Source organism: Perna viridis, chromosome 5 (genome assembly GCF_037379345.1).
Source record: "Perna viridis isolate PV_CMFRI_1.1 ecotype Kerala chromosome 5, ASM3737934v1, whole genome shotgun sequence".
Classification (NCBI taxonomy): Eukaryota; Metazoa; Mollusca; class Bivalvia; order Mytilida; family Mytilidae; genus Perna; species Perna viridis.
Window position 1 is genome coordinate 37,855,913 of NC_142449.1, and position 27,619 is coordinate 37,883,531.

General features: G+C 31.7%; 2 protein-coding genes across 3 annotated transcripts in view; one reads left to right on the forward strand and one right to left on the reverse strand.

The window, feature by feature from the left end:
- Positions 1 to 435: 435 nt before the first annotated feature.
- LOC148617389 (uncharacterized) lies at positions 436 to 24,675 on the reverse strand. Of its 2 annotated transcripts, none has more exons than XM_088584975.1 (7): positions 24,623 to 24,675; positions 15,325 to 15,418; positions 13,601 to 13,719; positions 9,209 to 9,347; positions 7,167 to 7,352; positions 6,782 to 6,870; positions 436 to 3,727 (listed from the first exon to the last, which is right to left on the reverse strand). In XM_088584975.1, exons 2-7 carry the CDS (start codon positions 15,394 to 15,396, stop codon positions 3,664 to 3,666), a joined length of 669 nt encoding a protein of 222 aa, XP_088441101.1. In that variant the 5' UTR covers positions 15,397 to 15,418; positions 24,623 to 24,675; the 3' UTR covers positions 436 to 3,663. The 2 variants fall into 2 exon arrangements, with proteins under 2 accessions (XP_088441101.1, XP_088441102.1); XM_088584976.1 differs by lacking the exon at positions 24,623 to 24,675 and adding an exon at positions 24,017 to 24,584.
- A 1,244-nt stretch (positions 24,676 to 25,919) lies between these two features.
- The window catches only part of LOC148617390 (ATP-dependent RNA helicase me31b-like), a 58,032-nt gene continuing 56,332 nt past the window's right edge, over positions 25,920 to 27,619 (forward strand). The window contains exon 1 of the mRNA XM_088584977.1: positions 25,920 to 26,039. The gene's annotated coding sequence lies outside the window, so the exon portion shown is untranslated. The remainder of the gene's footprint in view (positions 26,040 to 27,619) is intronic.

A 27,619-nucleotide genomic window follows, 5' to 3' on the forward strand; every position in this document is an offset into this window, starting at 1 on the left:
AGACACAGCGTTAGAATAAGACCAGAATCAAAGCGGCCCATTATTCCTAAACGGTTCAATCACAACCCTGAAAATCAATGCCATTCTCCTTTTTATGGTATTTCAGAGATCCATTCATTTGGAATATGCTATTGTCCTGAATTAATGAAAATGCTGATTTCTTTTTCCTTATTTCTAAACGGTTCAGTCTCTAATCCGAAAGTCATACACAAATATTCAAAGGTACTGTCAGGTGGTAGTATTTACCCTGCAGATTTCAGAGCTTATTAATGTTTGCATCATGTTTAGGAGCATATAGAATTCATTTTCCTTGTGTTGATTTTTGTGTTATTTTAGAATTACAAATTATAATTTGTGCTTAATTTTTTCAGGGTTACAAACAAGATAACAACAATATATATATAAACTATGCAGAATAAATAAATATGACAACAATCAGCTTTTTTGCCAGATCTATTCAAAATAATATTAACATTAACAATTCAAAAACAAATCAAAAGTGTGTTAACAACCAAAAGTTAATTTACTGGTGTCAATAGACATTGTGCTACCCGTGATTCATGAAATCTATAATTCATGAACATACAATCAAAATACACACATCATATCCATTCATACTTTTTGAAAACAAAATGTATCAATTTGTCAAAGTCTTCATACCTATATAGACTTTGGGAAGAATGGTATAAAATTGGACTTAACACCAACAGACCTTATAATTTGAATTTTATGTACATCTAAGTACAGTCCCCTATAGAAATCAAACAAATATAAAAAGGATGATGGCACATGATAGTTTCCAAATGGTAATTCAATTGATTAGAATAATAGCAAACAACAATCAGAAATACCACTAGTTAAACTTCTTCATTCCTTGATTTGCACATGGTACAACTTTTTTTGCCTTCTATTTTGATACTTTTGGATTTGGAAACTTTTTGTATACAATTTATTATGGGATTTAGATCTTCCTTTATATTTGGTTTTAATGCTGTTGATGAGATTTTACTCCTTGAAAAACATGTATAGCATATCAAAATTTGCAATTTTATATGATTGGTACCTTTATATTCAAAAACCAATTTAATTTGTAGTGCTTTTTTTGCAAATTCATATTCCCTTTATCTCCCTTTTAAAAATTGTGCTGTAAAAAATATCTAAAAAGAGCTTAAAAGTATTAGACTAAAGAGGACAGCATTCAGTATAACAAAAAAAATAAGCAAATATCTGCAATGATTAATGTGTTTTCTTCATAGGCTCTCTCCATCTACAACAACAAAATTTACAATTTTACTTTCACAAATTTTAAGACCTTTCATAAGTTATTCTCCCTACTCATAATGCATTCTATATAAAAATATATCTGAAAGAAAATCACCAATATCTGAAAACTTCGATTTTCTGAAAAGAAACATTAAAAATAAATACATAAACACATAATAATTGGGAATAAATTCCTACCATGTCCCACACAGTTTTTATTATTTTTTTTATGGAATAGTATTTAAAATTAAAAAGAGTCAGTCGTGAAAAAGATAAATATTTTTGTGGAACTTTTTGTTGTGAGAATATATTCAACATCCATTTAAAACACTCAAAATGGTGTGATGAAAAGAGTAACTTTGGACTGAATAACTAAAACAATTTAAATTGGAGTTTAATAACACCAATTTGAAACATACCTGTATATTTTATTTACCAAATTGCATTTGAAATATAAAGAGTTAAGGTATTATGTCAGGGGTGTATTTAACATGCATTACAGCAATAAAAAGTTCTGTAAAAATAAACCAGCATACCACTGCTTCTGTTGGATCTGCCAAATGTGTTTGTTTGGTAATTGTTCAGTGTGCTACTATAGAGAACTTTAAACTCACAAATACATCTTAAATTACAATGTCTTCAAGCTGTGAATAGATTCCTTTTTTCATGGTTCATTTCAAAAACTTCTGAGACATGACATGGTCTGTTATAGTAAACAGTTTGATAATGCAAAATTCCATGCAAAATTAATGAAATTCACAACCACAAACTAACATAAATATTAAAATATATAACTTTAAATACTGAAAAACAAATTACATCAACTAAAAATAAGGTAGACCATTCTTAAAATATGGCATTTAAATAAACATTTGAATTAAAAAAGTATAAAAATACATGTCCATATTTTATCACAGTTCTGCTAACACTATATTACTTCTTGAGAAAAAAAAACAAAGAACTAACCTCATTTGCTGCCACTTGCAAGTTATAATACTGTTTTTTGTGAATCAAACATCAACCAATTATTCATGTATCATAAGGTCCTGGAGAAACATATCAACTTAAACTATACCATCTTAAAAAAAAATCTCAAATTAAAAAATGACAAGTAATAAGATTATATATAAAGAAAAACAATGTTTCATTGACAGTAGTAAATAATTCTACAGAAAAAACCTAAAGTTTAAAAAGCTTGGGCACCTTGATAATAAATTGCTTGCAAAGCAAGGTTCTATATCTAAATCACATAAATAAATCTTATCTGCAACACACTGATGCAGACTTATCAGTGATAAAAGTTTAATATTCCACTTAACACATACATATTAAAAAACAGTCAAATATAAGCATCTAAAACAATGAACTTTCCATAAAACATCTTGAACACATTAATTAGCCTTCTGTCATATACTTTAACTAAAAAGGAGATGTAAAAAAGTCACCAAATTTCAAATTAAACAAAGGGATGGCAAATTCTAAATCTAGTGTTTCATGTAACAAACAATATGGATGAAGGAATATGTGTAAAGGTGTGTAAAGAGGATCACGGCCAAAAAATATCAATGATGTTGTAATAACATAAAAATTGTTCAAAACAAAACAAAAATATGTAATCTTTTGTGGCTTTAGCTCATTGTAATGACGTCACATTGGTGCCAAAGCTATCAGTCATTTGACAGAAAAAAAAGGCTGAGAATGATCAATTTAAAGTTAATTTGACAGATTTACATCCACACCCAAGAAACAACTTTATATTTTCACATTTGATAAACTGAATAATAATGAATGTACTCAGTAAATATTAAGTTGTTTTTTGAATGTGAACACCATTTCTTTGACAGAAATATAACCAGAGTATGAACAAAAACTTAAAAATAAACAGTTTCTGAATTTCTGTAACTTCAAGCCATTTTTTCATCCTTTCAACATGTCCAAAGGAAGATTTTTCAAAAATCCTTATGTATTTATGTTTTCTATTAATTTGATACTCTGTATTAACAATTGACAATTTCAACACTTGCAGATTAATTTTCTGTTGTGTTTTAGCCTGTAAGAAAGCATAATACCCCATTCTCCTTTCAGATCAGTTAAGTGAAATGATTTAATTGATCCTGGATAATACCACATTCCTTAAAATATGACCCCAAAGTAAAAAAAGAACACACAAATATTAATGAATCCATTTACATATCTAATTTGTCTCACAAGACAGATTAAATTATAAGTATTGTAGTCTTTAGCACATCTGTAATGTGTAAAAAAAACACAATAATTATCTTCATTTGACTGGCTCTAGACAAGTAGGCAGATCATTGACAATTATCATTGTGAATATATGTCTGGTTCTATTTGGACTAGCAGCCAAAACACTAGCAATATCATGGTTATGAATTTATGCTATGGCTTGTCTTGTGCAGTGGTATCAGATCCTTTTGGTTTTTGATTCTTTAAATACCCCCTCCTGAAATAAAACAAGATGCATTTACAAAGCAGTAAAATTGTTGAAACTTACTAGACAAAAAAGTAATTCAGAATCACATCATATCATTAAATATACAGACTCTCAAAATTGCAAAGTCACACTGGGCAAATACCAGTATATCCAGTTCTATTCAATTACATTGTACATAGATTAATAATGTTTTGCAACTCCAGATCGTTTGACACTAGTACAGCTTGATTAGTTCATGATGCTTAGAAACAGACTATTAAAAGATATAGAAAAGATAGATTTCTATTCAATATAAATACATGTATTACAAAAACCCTACAAAACATAGATTGCAAATATTTAAAAAGTTCATGTGGTTGATGAATACACATGTTCTATTGCTTATGTGTTAACTTGTGACAGTATTTAAATTAAGCAATTTATTTATCATTAATTAGAAATACTGTGAGCTAGCTCACAAAGAAAATATCCCTACTTCAAATGCAGTTGAATGTATAACTAGTATATTCCCTTTGCAGTCCCCTGACAGTAACAGTATTCCTTCAAGCACATCTACATATGATGCCAAACATTCCAATAAAAATTAATTCATCAAAATCACTTAAATGGTTTAGGAGTTGTGCTTACAAGGTTTTAACATGTAAAACTATTAAGTTGGATTATCACCCTTTGGAGTCCCTCAACAGTAACTATATTCCTTCATGCACATCTAGATATGTTGCAAAACGATCCTATAAAATTTCACCAAAATCCCTTGAATGGTTTAGGAGGAGTTGTGCTTACAAGGTTTTAAGAGTAATAAAGGGAACTACGATTCTAGCGGAAATCAAAAGAATTTGACCAGGGACAGACATGTAAAACCCTTAACTTGGTTTAGCTCCTCTTGGAGGTCCAAAACAGTAACTATATTCCTTCATGCAAGTCTACATGTTTTAAAACCTTTCTGTAATGTTTCATCAAAATACTTACAGCCATTTAAGAGGAATTGGTCTTACAAGAATTGTAGACAGACATACAGACAGACAGGGTGTTTCCTAAATCCTCCCAAAAACTTTGCACTTTCCTATTAAATTTCATCAAAATCCCTTCAGCTGTTTAGGAGAAGTTGCCCTTACAGGGGTTTAGCATGTAAAACCCTTAATTTGCATTATCTCCCTTTCATGTCCTCTAACAGTAATCATATTACTTCATGCACTTCTCATAAAATTTCATCAAATTCCCTAAAATGGTTTAGGAGGAGTTGTGCTTACAAGGTTTTTCCATGTAAAATATTTAATTTGGATTATCTCCCTTTGGTGTTTAATTGTATTCCTTCATGCACATGTACATATGACATCCAACCTTCCTATGAATTTCATCAAAATCCCTAGAGTGGTTTAGGAGATAGATGGACAGACAAAGGGAGGGACAGACAGACAAACAGATGGGGTGATTCCAATATACCCCCAAACTTTTTTGCAGGGGGTGTAATTTGATCACACATGAAGCAGTCATTTCCAATTTTTATACATGTAAAATTGTAATATTACAATAAATACAATTAATATTAGCAGCTGTATTTCAAGAATGCCTTGTTAATGCATATTATCTCTCCTTTCATTACACTTTAAATCATGATTTATCATGCTGTATAGTACACTATAACTCTGACCCTTATTTAACAACATAAAACATTTCTTTCCAGCATAATTTCTTTGAGCATAGCAAATGCTACACCAAAAAAAAAAATGAGGAATACAAAAAAGAAACTGGTACATAAAACAAGAAGCCTTTAAATCACCTGGAGTCTAGGTGGACCCATATGTCAAGTTAATTGCACAGCCTGGACAGAAAAAATGTTTTCATTTACTTCTTCGTGGAAATTATCAAATAATCGTCAACAAAAATACAGACTTTGAAGCATATCCATAAAAATAATAATACCATCAATTTAAACTTTCATTCTACCTGTTCTTTTAAGATGTAAGCAATAAAGTAGCAAAAACATTCATATTTAGCCTCTGAAGGTCAATAACTCATAAGAGTTTCCAACTTTTGTTGAGCTTTTCAACCTGATGACGTGTTATTTTATTTTTGCTGTTCGATTATGGTTTTGAAAATCCCCTACTTGATTTTGGTAACATTTACCTTGAGTTCTATAAAAGAAGATGGCAACCATGATGTACACTTGTTTATTGTTATTGAAAAAAATATTTTATCCCAGGTGAGCTTCAAAGAATAATTGACAAATATAACTCTGCACATCTACAGCAGCCAGAATCTAACACTGACAATATTGAGTGAACTCTGGAGCTCTGATGAGCTATTTTTGATTTATACAATTCAGTAATACATGTATACTACAAACTCAATGAATGCAATCAAACAAGTGCCTTGATGCTAAAGTTTACAGTTGTGCAATGAAAACAGTGAGATATACCTGGTAAATGATCAGGGTCATCTCCTCTGTTTCTGAGGTAACCTCGTCTGAAAACCCAATTATGTAAGTATGCTACTTATATTATACTACAGCTAAAACTTGTGTATCAATCCATCAACTCAATATCAAGCAATACAGGTTCACTCCAGTACTCAAGCTGACTGGCATGACAGTTGGGCTGATATGAAGTATTCCATATCATAATTTTTTTTATTGTATACTGACAGGTACAGGAATATAATGGAAGTGAATGACAATTTATACAAAATCCCCACTACTATGCAAATGAAGGGCTTTTAAGTTAAGATATAGGTGTGACTTTACAAACTCCTTGGTTAATCTTTATTCTTACAAATCTGATCTTGTAAAAATTCATCATATGTAACAAAAATAAATGTATGGATGCCACACAATGATATAAGTATACTTAACTATGAATGAATGCCCTTATTAAACATTTCTAAAGAAACAATATATATGACATGATTTAAAAACTAAAATCAAAACACTAATGATTCATTATCTGTTAAAGCTGATGACCATATTGAAGAGTTTTTTGTAAATACACCTGTAGACTGCTTTTTAAGAAAAAAAATAAACAGAACTATTTAAGAAAATTGAATAAGGCAGATAACTATACTTACAATAATGCATTAGCCTGCTGAAGCTCTTCTAACTTTTGTTCTGTTTTCTGCATCCATTCTGCATATTTTTCTCCCCAGGACTTTTGTAACTTATAAAAAATAAAGAAAATCATACAGGAGAGATCACATAACAACCTGACATAAAAAAAACAATGCATTCTAAAATGATATCCTTAAAAGGCTTTGAGACCACAAGCACTATGGCTAGGGGTAAAATAATGCAACAGAAATGGTCAGCCTATGGTAAAACAATGATAAATAGTGTTTGTTATACATGTAGTTTCCATTCTTCAAGAGCATATGGTAAAGTGATTATGAACAGACGTTAAATAATATTTTGGAAATATATTCTTGCAACAACACAATACTTGAAAACTAAAACTACCTGAATTTTAAGTTTTTCTTCGTTATCACACCATGTAGCTTCCTTTATACTGAGATCATTGACAAGGGAAGTAACTCTTTCCTTCAGATCATCATTTTCTACTACTAAAGCAGCATTATCTGCCTGCAACTCGGAAATATTCTTCCTTAAACTCTCTATAATAATGTCATGGTCACAAGCATACTCCTGGAAAAAAATATAATAGAGAAGTGTAAGTAATTACATGTTTCAGAGCCTACAATAACATAAAAACAATCTTAGAATAAAAAGAATTGTGGAAACATTGTTTCATATACATGTTTTTTCAAGAAAAACATGGAATGGAAAAGACTGGGACAATAGAACTTACACGACTTTTCAAAAGCACAATAGGTTTAAGATATATATATAGAAGGGTTTGAAAAATTCCCAATGATGTTAGAACTGTCAAATTTGCGAAGCAAATTTTTGTCGTTTCCTCCGCGGGACTCGAACTCATACTACTGTGTATATAGCCTAGCTGGCCAAGTGGTCTAGGGCGCTGGACTTAGTGCAGGCGGTGTTGCCATAGATGTCACAGCGGTACAAGTTCGAGTCCCGCGGAGGAAACGACAAAAATTTGCTTCACAAATTTGACAGTTCTAACATCGTTGGGAATTTTCCAGACCCTTCTATAAGTTTACGTTATCTTCCCTGTATCAATTTGATCCGATGGAGCAGTGTAGAGAATAGAGTTGTCACATTTTGAGACATTGTATATATATATATGTGGGGGTTCAATTAATTTATAAGTAAATTAGTGATTATTGTCATATAAACAAGTAGCCATGGTAACATACTGAAAAAAAATATTACTCAGTTTTAGGGCAAATCAGGGGTGCTAGAGTTCTTCATGAGCTGTTTTAGCATGGTGGGCCACCATGGTTAAAATATTCTCCTCTATGGTTGAAAAATCACTAAATTGTCATATGACCTTCCTGATCAGCCAATCAAAATTCATCAGTCATGATTTTGACAGCAATATGCAAAGAGAAAAAACCTGAGGATCCTAAAAAGGTCACTCAACAAAAAGTAGAATGGAGTGTTGTTGGATCATACATGCAATGACTGAAAGGAAAAATTGTATTAAGATTTTAATTTCTAAAATTCATGCTAAATAAGGTATTTTGAAAATCAGCCAGCTGATGCTAAGGAGAGAACCTAATATGGCAGGGGACTGAAACATTCTGGATACCTTTCTTCATTTAAATTACACTTGTTTACCATCACTCATACACTCCTTGAAACATTTACATTTCCCATTTTAGCATTTGTTCATGATACAAGGGTTCATTTAAACTAACAATACAAGCATTCATTTTAATACACTAGAGAAACATTTGGATTTTTTTGTACATTCATTATTTTCTTTATTCATCTGTTATTTTTATATTTTCTGCTATCATTTTTTTTTTGTATTTCATCAATATTATTTTCTATTTTTTCTTTCTTCATATAATATCATTATTTTTCATTGATGTGAGTGTTTATTATCATGCATTTGGTCAGCGTTGAGCATGAATTTATGTATCATGCATGCGGGAAACCTAAACGTGCCAATGTATAAATGTGAAACTACATTTAATCAATATATGCACCAAATTTCAACTTTTCATTTTGAGATTTACAAAAATAAAGTGGGTAAACTTGGTGTGTGAAACAAAGTGCCTAATTGTAACTGTATAGTACACGCTAAGAATGTTTGGAAAGACATCATGAACTTCACTATATAATCCCTAGTTGCCAAGCAGGGACTTATACAGTCTCCCAAAAAAAGGATATATCAGTGTTACTACTGATCACATGGATTTAAATAAAAAAAAAATTTAAAATACATGTTCATTGAAACCTGTATAATCAGACCACTTTTTTGACTGTAGAGTTTGGTTTTAATAGACAGGTATTTAGTTTTCCTAGGTTAGAAATACTTTTATTCTGATATGAAGAGATTTCAAAAGGTGTCTTGTTAAGACAGGTTTTGGGATAATTCAGTATTTGGTTTAGACAGATGTCACTGTATTTACAGAAACTAAATCTTTCTTCATTTGCTCCATTTCTTCAGCAAATCTTCTTCTTAGTTCTTCTATTTCTTTGTTTTTCTCCTCTAATTCTCTAGACTTTACTCCATTATCAGATTTCTTTGTCTCTGTAATTCTACTGTCCCTTTAAATGATAAACATAAACAGTATTGAACTGGTGATTGGTTTAAGTGTACATTATGCAATTGGAGAAACCCTAACAATACTATAATGTCACCTTTAAAATTTCTTTTACCCAGGTCCTGGACTTTTAATCCTTCTACTTATTTGTAAACTTTGATTTCGGCATGTTTGAAACTTGGAAAAGTCCTGGACCTTTCACTCATGAAAGTAAATTTGAATCACTGAGATATCTGTAAACTCAAGAAAGAAAATTTAAATCCCTGAGATATCTGTAACCTGTAAATACTGTTGAGGGACTTGTGTATGGTCATGTAGACCAATTTCCTTTGTTTTTGTAACTAGATCCAAACATAAAATCTTTCTTTTTTAGCCCACCTGGCCGAAGGCCACGTGAGCTATTGTCATAACTTGGCATTCATCGTCGTCCATTGTCATTGTTGTCTATGTTAACAATTTTTCAAAACTCTTCTCCTTTGACACTACTTAACCAATTGGAACCAAACTTGGTAGGAATGTTCCTTGGGTATCCTGCATAGAACTATTGCAGGGATTTTTGATCCGTTGATAAACATGGCCTCCATTACTAAAAATAGAACATAGGTGACTGACAGTACTTTTTCGCATATATCTCCAAAACCGTTAGGTTTAGCCAAATTCTTACACGGGGTAAAAATGTTCAGCATTATGAGATCTGCATGTATCTGTGGTCAAGTTTTCATTTTTGTTCAACATGATAAGATCTGCATGTATCTGTAGTCAAGATTTCATTTTAATCTGTTATGCCATGTTGGAGTTATTGCCTTTTTAGACGTTTTTTGCTATTTTTAATGTTATTTCTTTAAAAAATCTGCTCCTACAGCAATACTAGACCAATTAGAACCAAATTTATCATGCATGTTCCTTGGGTATCCTGCATAGAACTGATGTGGGGATTTTTGATCCATCAAAAAAAAAAACATGGCCACCATTACTAAAAATAGAACAAAGGGGTCAGACAGTAGTTTTTCACATATCTCCAAAACCGCTTGGTTTAGCCAAATTCTGTCATAGGATAAAAGTGTTTCAGCGTGATGAGATCTATCTGTAGTAAGATTTTCATTTAAATCTGTTAAGCAATGTTGGAGTAATTGCCCTTTTTTGACATTTTATTGCTTTTTTTAATGTTATTACTTTCAAAAATCTTCTCCTCTGACACTACTTGACCAACTGGAATCAAACTTGGTATGAGTGTTACTTGGGGTATCCTGATGTGGGATTTATAAGTCCTACCAAAGTCAAAATTTTTGGACAACTCCTTGTTAAATTTATTGCCCTTAAATGACAAACTTCAACCACGTGAGTGATTCAGGCTCCTGGGAGCCTCTTGTTTACTTGTGGAAAGACCAGGAATTACAAGTTTGATACACATCTTAATGCATACAATGTAGCCTTTTTTTTTCAGAAATTAAATATTTTTTGTTTTAGCAACTTCATATTTTCAAGAGTCTTTGATTTCCACTACATTGAAGAAAACAGCCTTACATGTACATGTATATCCCATTACAAGATTTATCTTTATTATTTTGTGTCAGTAAATTTGCTTGCCTAAATGGATCACTAAAACATTTTTCCTGAAGAAAGTCTCTCAATTTGTCAAAAAGAATCCCCCATTGAATTCAAAGTAACGATAAGGGAGTGTGAAAATTACCCATCTTCTAACAATATGTTTCCAAATCTTGCTTTCCCCTATATGATAAATAATTTTAATTACAAAACGACAGGCTCTACAGAGCCAAAATCACTCACCTGTCTCAATAAGAGACATCCTATTTTTGTAAAAGTGGCCATTTTTTTCTTGGATAAAAGTTCCTAACACTCATACATAAGGAACAATTATATCAATTTTCATTAAAATTCTGTCCAGTAACTTCTGGGGATATTTTTTTTAATCAAAATAGCAAAAAGATGTCAAAAAAGGGCAAAGCTCAAACATGGCTAAACAGATTTACATGAAAATTAGACAACATTTACCCTTCGTCAGAATTTGATAATACGTAGCAGTTTTGGAGGTATATGCGACAAACTTCTGTCTGACCCTTTTGTTCTATTTTTAGTAACCACGGCTATGTTTTTCTATGGATAAAAAACCCCACATCATTTCTATGCAGAACACTTTAAGGAACATTCATACCAAGTTTGGTTCTAATTGGTCAAGTAGTGTCAGTGGAGAAGAGTCTTGAAAAATTGGTAATGATGACAGACAAACACACTGATGACAGACACCAAGTAATGGCAATAGCTCACATGGCTCTATAGGCCAGGCGAGCAAACTAAGCTTACTACTAATATGCTGTAGGTATGCTTATAAAAGAAAGCACTCTGAGGTTCAACCTTTCTTGAATTCTCAATTTAACCTTTTTTATAGCTCCAGCTTCATGTATCCTTTTAAATTTTAGTGGGTTTGATTCATAGTATGTACAAATTCCAAAAATAAAACAGTTCTCCATGGATGGTGGGAATATTCTACACATAACCTTTGACGTAAACATATGCACATCAAGCTGACACAACTATATGCATAAATTCCAAAAATTATTTCCTTTCTTACCTTAAAAAAGCTATGCTTCTGTTTGAATATTACAATCATAGCTAGTATATTTTTATGGAAAAATAGCACCCCTGAATTATTGATAAAATCTGAAGAACTAAAGAACTCAGAATGTGAAAAATTATCAGGAGTCCAAATTGATCAGACACTGAGCTGGTCAAAACAAGTAGACATCGTATGCTAAAAAATTTCAAGTAAACTTTATCTTCTGTCTAGGATTAAAAAGGATCTAGAACTTAGAAACAAGGAAACTGTTTTACTCAGGATATATTCTCCCATTAATTGACTAGTGCTGTTCTATTTGGGGCAATTGTACAAAAGAAAATTTATGTGTACTTAGACTACAAAAGAGGGAAGCTAGGCTTATACTTGATGCAGAATTCTGTGCCCCATCTAATCCCTTCTTTAATTCTTTAGGTTGGCTAACTGTTGAGAATAGAATTATAAATCACGAGTGCCTACTGATGTTTAAATGTTTAAATGGATTAGCTTCATCTCCTTTAGCAGATGAAATAAAATTTGTTCCTGAATTTAATCAATACCATTAAAAAATGTCACAAACAATGCTATTTTTTTATTCATAAACCTAAGACAGAACTATTCAGACATACTTTTGTTTACTCTGACCCATCTCATTGGAATACCCTCCCACATGAAATAAGAAGTATAAAAGGAATAAGTCTTTTTAAGCAGCACTTGTTTTGTGGCATTGAAATTAACCTTGTATTTTTGTTTTTGTGTGAGGGCTTCAGGGACGATTAGTTGTAAACTAACTGTGTTACCCTTTTGAAATGAAATATTGTTATATCATTATTATAATTATTCTTGAACAACCAGTGGAACAGCTGAGAAAGATGTGTAAGTACATGCAACTTTTCCCTTTTTCCATGATTATTGTATGAACCAGGTATGAAGAAGGAAAAAAATGAAAGGAATGCAACAGACACAAGTGTATATTTTCTATTGTAAATATTAGCACTAATCTAATTAAGTTTATTGATCCTGATAAGTGTCAATATCTTATTATCTTGCTGATAACTTTACTATTGAGGCTGATCCTGCCAATGACCGAACCTCATCTGGTTTCACAGAAAAATATCACTGGAATGTTATTTTCACTTACACACATTGCTGTTGAGATCACTTTGTGTTTGCTATTATTCTTAGTTTCCAAAATTTTAAAAATGTATATATTATTTCAACTGAAATAGGATAAGGTTTTATCAAGAAAGACCAAAAATATCACTGGGTGTTGAGTGAATAAAGCAAAAATAGCTCTTTTGTCCGTATGAAAGATGACAGTCTGGATAAAACATCAATAAGTTATTACCAAATGTAATCTATTAAATGTAGTAAATTATATTTTATCTGCTTCTATAAGACGTACAAAGAAATTAATATGCAAAATACTTAAAATTCCCTTCAGAAACATTAGCTAGATACCTGCTATAAAGCTGAGTCTACAAATGGGCATAACATCAGGAAATTATTGGTGTTAATGTCATTCTTGTGACCAAGCCCCCTTCTTGTTTAATAGCCATAAAAGGACCACCATCCTGTTTCCTTGATGATCAAGTTTCACAATATTCCTGAGTTAATGTTGAGACTGTGGGGTCATATGTACCGGTAATGAATGTGTGAATAAATTTGACTGCGATAACTTTTACCTTTTCCCAAATGGAAGGCCAACTTCTAATACTTTCTGTTCCCTTTTAACCATTGTTGTATTTTTGGCTTTCCTCAGTTCGTCAAGTCTCTTTTTTAATCCAGAAACTTCATCTTCTAACTGAAAAGATAAAAAAGTAAAGATTTCATTAGACTAATATATATAACTTGATATCATACCATCAAAATCATAACACATTAAAAACTGCAAGTTTATAATTAAGGAATAAGCCTATTTAGAGTAAAATACTGACCTACCTACACAATATGAAAATATCTGAGAAAATAAAGGCAATATTCAAGTTTAGACTGACAAGGCAACTCATCTAATATCATAATATCATACTTCGAAACATTCTGTCCAAAAGAATATTGTTTTAAAGCATGTAACAATCAAGCTTGGAATTAATTTTGTAATACATATATATACGTGTACATGTATATTCATATATATAAACATGTATATCATATCAACCAATGATGACAATTCAGTTTTTAAATCTAAATTTGTCTATTTTAGATGCCAGTACCAGAACCTAGGCCAACTTAAATCTTTAATCATCAGCATGATCAATGAAAAGGAACACATTTCTCAATTATAAAATATCCACACATATATAATGCTTTTTTGTATGTTTAAAAGGAATTACACTGTGTTAACTTTTATTTAAGAATTAAATTTTTCATTTTCAATGTTTCATCAGCATATAAAAGCTTTGACCATAGCACAATATCAATAAAACAAACTTTTTGATGTTTCAAGAGTGTGCAAAAGCATTGTACATGTATATAACTGAGTACCTCTTTAATCCTAACTTTGTATATAAGTATTAACTCTTAAATCATAACTTTGTACATAATTATCTACCTCTTTAATCCTAACTTTGTATATAACTATCTACCTCTTTAATCCTAACTTTGTATACAATTATCTACCTCTTTAATCCTAACTTTGTATGTAACTGAGTACCTCTTTAATCCTTACTTTGTATATAACAATCTACCTTTTTAATCCAAACTTTGTATACAACTATCTATCTCCTAAATCCTAACTTTGTGTATAACTATATTTGTATCTACCTCTTAAATCCTTAATTTGTATATTACTATCTACCTCTTTTATCCCAACTTTGTATATAACTATCTACCTCTTTACTCCTAACTTTGTATATAACTGAGTACCTCTTTAATCTTAACTTTGTATATAACTATCTACCTCTTTAATCCAAAATTTGTATATAACTATCTACTTCTTAAATCCTAACTTTGTATGTAACTGAGTACCTCTTAAATCCTTACTTTGTATATAACAATCTACCTTTTTAATCCTTACTTTGTAAATAACAATCTACCTTTTTAATCCAAACTTTGTATATAACTATCTACCTCTTAAATCCTAACTTTGTGTACAGCTATCTACCTCTTTAATCCTAACTTTGTATGTAACTGAGTACCTCTTCAATCCTAATTTTGTATATAACTATAAACCTCTTCAATTCTAACTTTGTGTACAACTATCTACCTCTTAAATCCTAACTTTGTATATAACTATCTACCTCTTAAATCCTAACTTTGTATATAACTATCTACCTCTTTAATCCTAACTTTGTATATAACTATCTACCTCTTTAATTCTAACTTTGTATACATCTATCTACCTCTTAAATCCTAACTTTGTATATAACTATCTACCTCTTAAATCCTAACTTTGTATATAACTAATTACCTCTTTAATCCTAAGTTTCATTACCACCTCATTCTGTCTGCTATCTTTGTCATTTGCCTTTTTGGATGACATGTCTGTTACAAAGTGTTTATTCCTAAAACAAACAAGTATTCTGCGAGTATTGCAAAACAATACAGTAGTCCCTTACTGGCTGTTTACATGTGTATATCACCGACCAAAATTCCAACTTGGATCATCACGTATAAATGATAAACTGAGGAAATTACCGTGATTTTGAACCAAAGGGATATGGACAAAGACAAGAAAGATGTTCAAATCCATTTAAAAGATGCAGGTTTGCAATGTTTTATGCAAAGACAATTGGACAGAATAGGTTTCAAATAACGGTTGACTGATTTGTCAAAAAAACAACTCAATATCTTCAGTCTATAGAAAAAAAGCATGTAAAACTGAAATTTTGGTCTAGGGCGTAAAACTGAAAGTTGGCAAATTTGGAAAAAATCAGCAAAGCGTAACGAAATGTAAACTTTATCTGTAACTCATCAAGGTAGACTCACATACCAAAATTCAGCTCAATATCTTCAGGTGTTTAGAAAAAAAGGTGCGGAAAACTTAAATTTTGGTAAATTCAAGGGCCATAACTCGAACAAAATTCAGCAAAGCAGAATGTAACCTACACTTGATCAGTAACTGATCTGAGTAGATTCACATACCAAATATCAGCTCAATTTCTGTAAGCGTTTAGAAAAAAAGTGTGGAAAACTTGAATTTTGGTAAATTTTTCCAAGGTCAAGGGCCATAACTCAAACAAAGTGCTGATAGCACTGGAGGTTTTTGATTCTTGTTAAACTTGTAGCTTGAACACAATTTCAAAGAATAAATGATGTAAACGAAAAACGGTGATATATAATTTAGGACTGTTTTCCCTAACACATGTAACTGAATGTCAATCTATACTCCAGATTTCTGAAGTATGAACTAATCAATACTTAAACAGAATCCAACTTCAGATAATTTACAAATTTTGTTGAATCTCACCTTTTCTCCTAATTTTTAAACCAGTCCAAAAGTCAGTTTATAGCATTTACATTCAATAACTATATTAACAGTGTATTAACCCTACACTGTGATTAATACTTAAATAAAACTTTTTATCAATTTGAATTTTCCCGCCAATTTTACTTGGTTAAAATCACTGCTATTCACTTCATGATTATTAATTGGTAAAATAATAATGATAGAATGGAGATTTTTACTGATTAATGTGTTAAATAGAACATGCTCAACACATTTAATACATCTTGACACTTTACTGCAAGAACCAAATTCCCTAGTGAAAATTTATTACTAAATGCATGTATCTTACATGGCCAAAAAAAGTCCCAAAAATCTTCAGTTGATTTGAAGACTAGATCTTAATTTTATTTGCAGAAATATTTGAATATTATTGAGCTGAATAATGGCCAGAAACACATTTACTGGTTATAAAAAGGTATTGAATGATATTAAAGGAATTATATTTGGACTATATTTTTGAGTAGTGTTCAGAAATAGTAGGGAAGTTCCAGTGATGAACCGGCAACATTGGGTATTTTGATCCTGAAGGATCAAAAACCCAAAAATCAGTGGAATTTATCAAAATGTACACTTGATCTGTAACTCATAAGGGTAGACTCATAAACCAAAAATCAGCTAAATATCAGCAAGCATTTAGAAAAAAAGTGCCGAAAAAAATTAAGTTTCTGTTAATTTTTCAAAGTTCAAGGCCCATAACTAATACAAAAATCAGCTAAGCGGAATGAAACCTAAACTTGATCTGTAACTCATCAAGGTTGACTACATGCCAAAAATCAGCTCAATGTCTGCAAGCTTTTAGAAAAAAAGAGTGGAAAACTACAATTTTTTTCCAAACTGACAGATGGATGGAAAGTAGTTAGGGGATTAATTAAGCATGGGTAAATGAAATAAACGTACCTATGTTTGGGAGGTTTTGTGTTACTTTTTGTTTCAACATATACGACTAAAAAAACCATAAAATCCTGGACAACTTTTATTGTTCTTGCCAAACAACATTTACATTTAATCACTTTGATGGGTCAAAACTGATTTTTATGCAGATTTTAAAAACACTATTACTTGAGTCAAAAGTTACATTGCACATAAAAAAAATACATACAGAGTAAATGTTTAAGTCTGACTTCATGTAAGTCTGATTTAGCATGAGATACATTCTCTCTGTGTCTGCATTACTGACAATATAGCCAGCAAATGTATGCTTATATCCACAAAAAAGAACAACTGTAATTTCTCATAGAATGTCTTTATTTTGCTGCATGGGACCACAATGTTTAAGTTCCACAAGTACATGGGAGGTCCTCTATATGTGAGGTTTGACCTTCCATAATTTCCTTTTGCAAGAAAAGTCTCCTGTTATTTTAGGTGACAAGTGATCATAACTGAGCCATTTCGTAATTTTGAGAACAATATATGAAATAAAAAATATAATTTCCTTCAATTTATTGTATCCATCAATATCATTTTCAAGCATGTTATAGTTGGTACACTTCATGACAATTCTTTAAAAACATGCTTTCATTAATACATTTTTAGCTATATGAATAGAATTCCACTTTCCCGTCACCTGGGGGAAGTGAAATTTTGGTGAGGAAAGTTGTTTATTATACTTGAATTTTTTAAAGGATTTCTTCATTTCGGAAAGCAGGCACTGAAAGTGGGAAGTTTCCTGTGGAAACCCACAAATTTTGAAAAATCCAAGAACACTGATACATGTACATGTATGTGTGAATGGAGAATGTATCACACAAGTACAGGAATGACAACCTGTCCTTTGTCATTTACTCAGATAATAATAGACCAATTATAATTGTCACTAATCCTTTAATCTAATTGTTGAACTCTTTCCAAATGTCAAATATTAATAAATGAGCTTGGCATATTTAAATTTGAAAAAAAATTCAAAATCATAAGTAAGTAATTTTTTTTAGAACACAATAACAGAATAAGACTAATTCCTGACAATATGCAAATATGCATATCTCCATATGGTAATCTAACACTCAATCAAGCTTCAAAATAATCTTGCAAGTTTTTAAGGACGAGTTATGGAAAACACAGAAGACCAAGTTCGCTGAAAAATGCCAACAGTCATCATTTCTACAATATTTGTTCAAACATAAATTCCTGACAATATCAACATTGCAATATAGTAATTTAACACCCATTAAATTTCATAACAATCCTGCAAGTCATTAAGAAGGAGTTGCCAAGTTTTGTTGGAAAAGGCTGAAACCTAACAGCTCTCATTTCTACAATTTTTGTCCAACATAACTTTCTGACAATTATCACATCTAAAACTCTATTGAATTTCATTACAATCCTGCAAGTTTTGAGATGGAGTTGCGGACAACACATGCAACCAAGTTTTGCTAAAAAAACACTTTAGTCCAACAGCCATCATATCTACAGTTTTTGTCTAAACATACATGTAAATTTCTGACAGTATGCACATCCCCATCTGGTTATACTAGTATTGCATCACACAAAATTTCATAACATTACAGCAAGCTGCAGAAAATAGTTTGGACAGATGGACAGACAGACAAACATACAGGTTTTCTTGTTGAAATATAAACTTGCATTTTTGCTAGAATATCCTTGTATAAAGTTATGATTGACATTAGTTACTTATTCTAAATGTAATTGAGTATTACTCTATATCAAACATTACAATGGAGTAAACAATTACAAATAAAATTGATATAAAATACTTATATTGGCTTAATCATGTTAAAAATTTAATAATATCAAACAAAAATCAATAAATATGCTGTATTTTTTCACTCACAATAACTGTTGATTTATCTGGATTCCTCACTTCTGAATTAAACTTTAGGTATTCAAATTAGCATTGATCCAAGGTCAAGGATACTCATTTTTTTTTATCCTGGACCTTTGTAATTTCATTTACCCTAGGTCCTGGACCTACTGTATCATTAACTATTATTTAGGACATTTCACTTTCTAATTGAGGACCTTTCATTCAGGATGGAAATAAGTCCAGGACCTTTCGATCTTGAAAGTAAATTTGAACCCCTGAACTACATGTATGATTGTAATATAAAAAAAAATATTTTCTTCAGAACATGGCTTGTTATGACATTGCAAATGACATTAACTTCATGTTGTGCTGTTAGAGTTATTGGAGTGTATGGTTTATTTCATGATTTAAAAAAAAATATGTTATGAAACCAAAAAATTATCAATTGACTTGTGTACCAAACTTTTCTTTAAATCATAGCCTACAGTTTTCAGCTCATTTTATTTGTTCAATATACGCATTATGAATAATACACGGTAGTTTAAGTATTCGAAATTTACTTGCCATTTCTTTTTCTATTGAAATAAAAAAAAAGAAGGAATCTGGATGACAAAATCCGGGGATAAAGTCCTTGTCATTTAATACAAATATTTCTATTTTTAATAGTTGTTAAGATTTTATCAACATATATTACAATTTCAAAATTAAATATATGACAATAATGGATATGATTGCCATGTCTTACTATCCGAGTTTCATAGCCAGCACTGTGAAGTGTTATGATCTACACGGTTATTACATGTATTTTTCATCTTAATTTACCTTCAGTTTCACCAATATTACAATGAAAAAGAAGTCATGTTCCAAAAGTAATCTAAAACAGTGACTGTCCTTACAGAGAAATTTTAACATTATCTTTAGCCAAACAATTAAAAAAGTTTGATTGAAGATCACGTCAGAGTAACAATAAATTAATCTTTTCAGATAGTCTTGAGACTTTATAAGATTTCTCGTCCAAGTAATCAGGACCGTTCACTGAGCAATATTTCTTATCATTAAAAATGGCCCATTTTCAAAATTTGTATCCCTGTGAGTCTCTAAAATAGACTCCCAAAATGGCATTATTATTTGGACTGTAACTCCTGTGCATAATGAAGGCTATCACTTTTAGTCATGACATTTGCAAGCTTTGAATTGTACATGTATGGTTTTGGGAAAATGAACATGTATATTCTAATTATGCACCTATTGTTCAAGAGTTTTACTGTTGGTGCTTATCAGTAATGAGATGAATATATTTTAGTAGTATTGGTCAGGGAGTGTATATTAGAGGGAGATGCCACTTGTAATCTTCTATATAGAACACTGTTGTTTCTATTTGGCTTTTTATTACCCAATTTTCTCAAATTTATTTGTTGAAAATAGGGGAACATTGCTAAGGGTGTTTGTAAAAAAACACTGGGTGGATTTCATGAGTGATGTACCAAATTAAACATTAAAGATTGTAGAACGGCAACATGTATTTTTTATTTATCTAAAATAAAAGGAATGTAAATATTTTTTAAGTTCAAAATAGGTCCTATTAGACAAATAAGCAATAAATTCACTTTTTTAAAGGCTCATAAAGAATGATTTGTCAATGAATGTTCCTGAAAACTATAATTAATATCAAATGAAAAAGAAAAATCTGCTAAATGGCAATGGTTATTTTTAATAAATGTGTTTTGTACAACAATAAAATGATGATTAAATGAATGTACCTAGATGTATGCCTTGAAAAAGAAATAACAAAATTTTCATTTTCACAAATTATACACCAGTAAACTGTTAATCATTGTATCTTTCTATTTGTTTAAACATATGCAATTCCTACCAATCAAAAGATTCAAGAAACTTATTAAAATGATATAATTTTTATTACATAATGATGAGTTTGAAGTACTTAATTAACAGATACATGTAGAAGTTGACCAAATTTATTAATTTTCCCTGGGGCAATTAATGATTCGGGAGAGTTAATAGCTGTATTATCAACTGGGTTCTGTATACTTAAGGCCAGAAAAAGCGTCAATATCCAAATGTTTACGAAAATGACATAATTTGAATTACATATACCCATAATTCTTAGGTAATTTAAAAATTGTGAATTGATAACTAAACAAAATAAAATGAAAAGAATTGATAATAAGAAAATTGAAACAAAACAAAATGAATCAAAACGAAATAAAATAAAAATAAAAACATGCAAATTGCAACAGAATAAAACAAAATTAAATTAAATTAAAGGAATCATTAAAGACATTTCACAGTTTATTGGTACAATAATGCTAACCTTTGCCGGACAATTCAATCCAAAGACATTTGGACCATGACAACCCATAATTCCTTACAAATGCAGGACATTTCGGCCCATGGACATTTCAGACCATGACAATTAAGATAATGCATTAGGACAATTAAAACTGTATATCATATCAAAATTTACCATACTGGAAGGTTATAAGATTACATGTACATATCAAATCAGAACTGACAAAAATTATCAAAGGAGTTTTTAATTAATGTTTCTTCTATAGTTCTTGGTAAAGATTCCTCATACTTTGTAAAAAACATTCCAAATTATCTTCCAAATATACAGAAGAAGATGTTTTCAAAATGCTGGAATTTTGATCGACAACATATTTGTCCAGTGTGGTGGACGCATTTTTCAACAAATGGTCGGTATTCCAATGGGAACAAATTGTGTTCCTCTACTTGCTGACCTATTCCTATACTCTTATGAAGCTGACTTTATAGCTGATCTGATACAAAAGAAAGAACATTGTTTGGCTAGATCTTTTAATCTCAGTTTCCGCTATATAGAAGATGACGTACATGTACTATCATTAAACAATCCTAGGAACGGGGATTTGATATATCGCATCTACCCCAAAGAACTTGAGATAAAAGATACTTCAGATATTGTGAAGTCAGCCTCTTATCTTGACCTACACTTAGAAATCGATGGTAAAGGAAAACTATTGACCAAACTTTACGACAAACGTGATGACTTTTCATACAAAATTGTCAACTTTCCTTTCATCTGTGGCAACATCCCTTCGGCTCCTGCATATGGAATGTTCATATCACAACTCATATGTTATGCCAGAGCTTGCCGAAACTACGCAGACTTTTTGTATCGCGCTTCTGGAACAGGGTTATGTTGCTACAAGATTGAAGTCATCACTACATAAGTTTTATGGTCGTCATCATGAACTCGTGGATCGTTATGTATCCATCAGCATCATGAAAACTGATTTATTCAACGGGTCATAGTTTACCTTTCCTCATTTGTCTACCCTGGACTTGACTTTTTATGAGCAACTCGGCGGGTGTTTCTAGAAAAGCAGAGGACGCTTACCCTACCGGTGCACCTGGTCCATGTTCCCAGTTTTTAGTGGAGTCTGAGTTGCTCATTTACTTTTGTTACTTTGTATGTATGATTTTAGTTACTTTATGTTCTTTGTTGTGTGTATCTGTTTTCCATGTCTGGTCTTTGTCCCAGGATTATATTCTTTTGATTACCTCTATAACCTTGGTTTCCTTGATTACTCCTCAGCACCTACATATGGAGTTTTCATATCACAACTCATATGTTATGTCAGAGCTTGCTGTAACTACACAGACTTTTTATATCGTGCTAGGACTCTTACAATCAGGCTTCTGGAACAAGGTTATATTGCTACAAGATTGAAATTATTACTACAGAAGTTTATGGTCACCATCATGAACTCGTGGATCGTTATGGTGCATCCATCTGCACCATGAAAACTGATTTTGTTCATCGTGTCATAGTTTTCCTTACCCCTTTCATCTATCCCAGACTTGACTTTTTATAAGCAGCAGTTATTTCTAGAAAAGCAGAGGACACTTACCCTATCGGTACACCTAGTCCATGCTCCCAGTTTTTATGGGAATCGAAGTTGCTCATTTGCTTCTGTTACTTTGTAAGTACTATTTTAGTTACTTAATGTTCTTTGCTGTGTATGTCTGTTTTTGAAGTTTGGTCTTTGTCCATGGATAACTTTCTTCAAATGATTTCTGCTGGGACCTTGGTACCTTTGATTACTCTTTCTGGAGTGTTAAAAGGTTTCACTTCCTCATATTAAGTAATTGTTGATTTTTACCAGTAAATTTTGACTTTTTTATTATACAGTGAAACTTTTCCAAAACGGACCCTCAAGAAACCAGTCTTCCCTCCAAACCGGCCGATATACATTAAAACCTGTGTGTTTTGTCTTCAATAGACCGGCCACCCCCTAAAACCGTACATCGGCTGGTTTTTCACAGTTATAGTTACACATTTCATATAAAAACAACCTCTAAATTTCGGGCGCCCGTTTATTGTTCACCTGAAATAAATGTGTCAACAAAACTGTAAATGATCACGTAATATTACATAATTAATAATTCATTCAATGACCAGTTTGCATTTTTTATCAGTGGACAGATGATAATTGATGGGGACAGTAGTTTTAACAATAAATTTAATCCAGACATTGCATTTGTCACTGGTTGGCTGTTAAATTAGTGTGTACACACGTCAGGCAACTGGGGTCATTTAATAGTACGATCTTTACGATCTTTTAACTGTCAGCTAATGTGACCTGTACCCAAGCCAAAACAACATAGGGGCGAAATTATTAGACTTTGTTTATAAGTAATTTATGAAAACTATACAAATAATTAATTACCATCAATAGCCCTTTGATCTTTAATCAAATCATTTACAAATGATGCAAGATATGAAATGTATTAAAAGGCCAAAAGTTTTGAATTGGCATTAAACATGTCTCGACCAACAAACTGACAAGGTGTAGGGTTTTTGAACACATTAATGGAAACAGCTCTTACCATCCCTATAAATCAGCCATTTTTTCTAGTCCCAGTGGTGGCCGGTTTGGAGAAGTTTCAGGGTATTTTAGTTTTGATGAACGGACACCCTTCCTCAGTATTTTCATTATAATTTTGTTAATCATCAATTTGTCAATAAAATCCTGAATAATTTCTCTTCCCCCCAGTATGATGCATGAGTCAAATGTAAATCTTATAGGCTTTAAGTTTAACCAGTATAAAGACCAGGGAAGCAGAGTTATGTTACTTGAGTATATAGGGTCAACTCTTCACTGTAGCTGTTTATAATGATGTTTTGTGGCCAGCTGCAACTTGCCTGGTGGTATGAGGGTTCCTCTACATTCATTGAAGAACATTTTGTGGCCTTGGGTTGACATTTTCATCCAGGTGGGGTTTTATACACCATACCTATTTTCGTTATAAAACAACATTTATACTTTGATATGAGTTACCAGTCCCTTTTATAGTTTTAAGTGCCTGTATTGGTGTACACCAATAAGCGGAGGGAATTATAGAAAAAAGAATTTATAACAGGTTTTGTCTGAAACATTCTCTGTTGGTTGTTAGATCCAAAGTCTGCTCGTCGCCCATTCAAATATTACTTACAAGTACTGTGTTTGTTTATACTGGTGCAGTCATGTATATTTTAGATTTAAAGTGTTCATTTTAGGAGTACCTACAATTTCAGGGAGTCGGAATAATTTTTTACTAGAAATATATATATTAAATGCAAAAAATCCATTTTACAAATTCAATTGATATGTAAATGAGCGTCAGTTTTTATCTCTTTACGACAGTATAATCTAGGCACGTGCCTGAGATTACATAGGTAATAAAATAATTAAGTTAATTGATATGTAAATGGACGTCAGGTGTACCTAGGCACGAGTCACAATTCACACGTGTATATAAATTGCTAAATAAACATACAAATTAACAAAAATGTTGTAAACCGGCACTACAATGAAAATTTGCATTATACTTAAGTACTGTTATAAAAACAGTGCTGTTACAGAATCGTTAGAGAATAGGAAAAATAGAGATGTATGTTATGTTTTTATTTGATTTTAAATAATATTTTAATATCTTTTCCATTTTTATTAACATGTGAGATATATGTATTTTGTGTCAGAATGCTAACAAGAACTCGCCGTTGTGGACCTGCAGCGTACGTTCAAAGAAGATCAGGTGCCATGCCATTAATTGGTTGTGCAGTTTTACATTTTACTTAGTTTATTTACAGACAAATTGCATAGGTTTACATGCTTTTTCACAAGAGACATAGAATAATTATAGTAAATAAATTCAATGAAAAAAATCAAGAATATTTTTTGATATGGATACTAACATGCATTTTTTTTTTATTAATAAAGCATCTGAGATCGCTAAATCCTTAAATTCACTATTTTATTTTGATATACAAAAATCAGGGCGAAACCACCTAAGGCGAACCGGAATTAGCGCGAAACAACCCGGATTCGTGGGAACCGTATAATTTGACATTCATAGCAGAAATCGGACAAATCCGAAATTGCTTAGATGTCCAACGGCTGATTTGTCAGACAAACTTAAGCTGTGCGACGTCAGAGCTCGTCCCATATCCAAAACACGGGATTTGAATAGAAAGTCGAAATTCTGTAACTTAAATGAAAGACAGTGATTTATTGTTGCATGCATATCAGGCCACACTATCGATATGTTTGGTTTTTTTTTAGTCTGTACGAAATTTGTAAAATGTTACTACAAAGCAAATCTACACTTTACGGCAAAATGGCAAGCGGAAGTTTTTATTTAAAGTTCAAAGGTTATAGTTCACTTTTCGTTTGAACTAGTCATTTTGAATTATTTTGTTTGGTTCGGAGTTTTTGTTGGTAAAAACTTGTTAATTTTGTATTGTTGTGCAGTAAAACATTCGTTTACGGCTTTTACCGCGCTAAGAATCGAGTACGACTTGCAACAAAACAATGTACAACGTCGATTACAACGCCACCTACCGTCAAATCGGCCATTTTGAATGTTTCTGGTAAGATTGAGGGTAGCCAAATGAATCTATTAACATCGGAATTTCTGGTCACTAGAAAATCTTGAAACCCCCAAGACATTTAGAAAGGACATTGAATTTTCTAATTGTGGGTAAAGAATGTCTCAACATTGACTCCGAGACTAATAGCAGTCGCTGTAATTTGCTGTTGTTTACAGATCTAAAAACTGATTCTTGAATTAAAGAGCTGTTACTCTTGTTTTGATATGGTTTTTACTGTTTCAACGAATGAAATTAACGTGAAATATAATTAGTATTCCCCTTTGTAATATGAGGTCTTTCTCCTAGGCTTGAAATGAGATGTTAAACCCGGAGAGGACGATAACCAAAGCAGCTGAATATTTTCACATTTCTTTATGCAGGAACCAGTCTAGTCTGCAACTTAGGCCACAAGTAGATTTGGGCTTGAAATTTTCTTTTGCTCCTGGCCCAGTCTTTCATTTTTTCTATTGTCATCTTTGGAGGACAGACAGTACAGTACACTCCTGAACATTTGGTTCTCTTAACATCCTAGTCGGTGTTTCAAGTCCATGTTAGTTGGTGGAACACCGTGTCAGTTATACTTTTTGGGTGAAATATGACTGTTACACTCACCCAACTAGGACATTGTATATTCTGGTAATTAATTGTGTACGAAGAATCACTGACCTGGGTGTGAAATTCACCTGGCATGGAGAAGTTGATTTCATTGATCTCATTGATTTCTGCCAACAGTAACGCAGTGATTTTGTTAGCCTCAATTTACCTCTGAATGTCAGCTGTTTCCCCCAGAGATAGTTTCCCAATTCTGTGTATTTATTTCCCAAAATTATTAAAATTCCCAACATAAAATGGTAAAAATTTAATTGTTTACTTTGAAAAGCCTTTGTTTCGATTTCAAGCGTCGTGGATCGCCGTAATTTTTGTTTTCTGAAGCGCTCAAGTGATCAGATATAGTTTATTTTTCGTCCAAAGTCGGCGCAGGTATGATTTCCATCCGGAAATTCAATTATACTTCGTTTCACTCCTTTATACGCAATTTTACCCCGGATATTTCTTGAGATGGAATCATGTCTCACAACAGGGAATACTACACCAAAAAGTTAACTAAACGTGACACAGCAGGTTATAGAACCATGAAGGACCTGTTCTGTACAAACCCATCAACAAGTAGTGATAAAAGTGACACAAAGAAGATCGTACAGGAAATTGTTGATGGCATTATTCTAAACGTGTTTACATCTTGCTCCAATCAGTCCCGTGTTGACATTTGTGAATCAGATGACCATATTGAAACTCCTCCATCAAAAATGAAGAAACTTTATGATTTTTCTACTTAATTTTGTTATTCTAGTCAGTCTAGTGAATTAATTGTTGATCAACGCAAGTTGAATCCATCAAAGTATGAATCTCAGTACAACTGGCTATACTATTCACATAGGAAGGGAGGTTTTTTGTGTAAATATTTTGAACTTTTATCAGTATGTAGTCTTGATGGAAAGCCCTTTGTGTCAAAAGGGGTACAGATTCATGCTACAAATGTTGATGTTGCTGGTCAACTAAGAATACAAGATAAAAAATGC

Coding starts and splice junctions, on each gene's coding strand:
- LOC148617389 (XM_088584975.1), bottom strand. CDS start 15,396: ATGTCATCCAAAAAGGCAAATGACAAAGATAGCAGACAGAATGAGGTG. Junction 13,720..15,324: donor TGAAACTTAGGATTAAAGAG/GTAATTAGTTAT, acceptor TTATCTTTTCAG/TTAGAAGATGAAGTTTCTGG. Junction 7,353..9,208: donor TGAAGAAAGATTTAGTTTCT/GTAAATACAGTG, acceptor ATTTTTTTCCAG/GAGTATGCTTGTGACCATGA.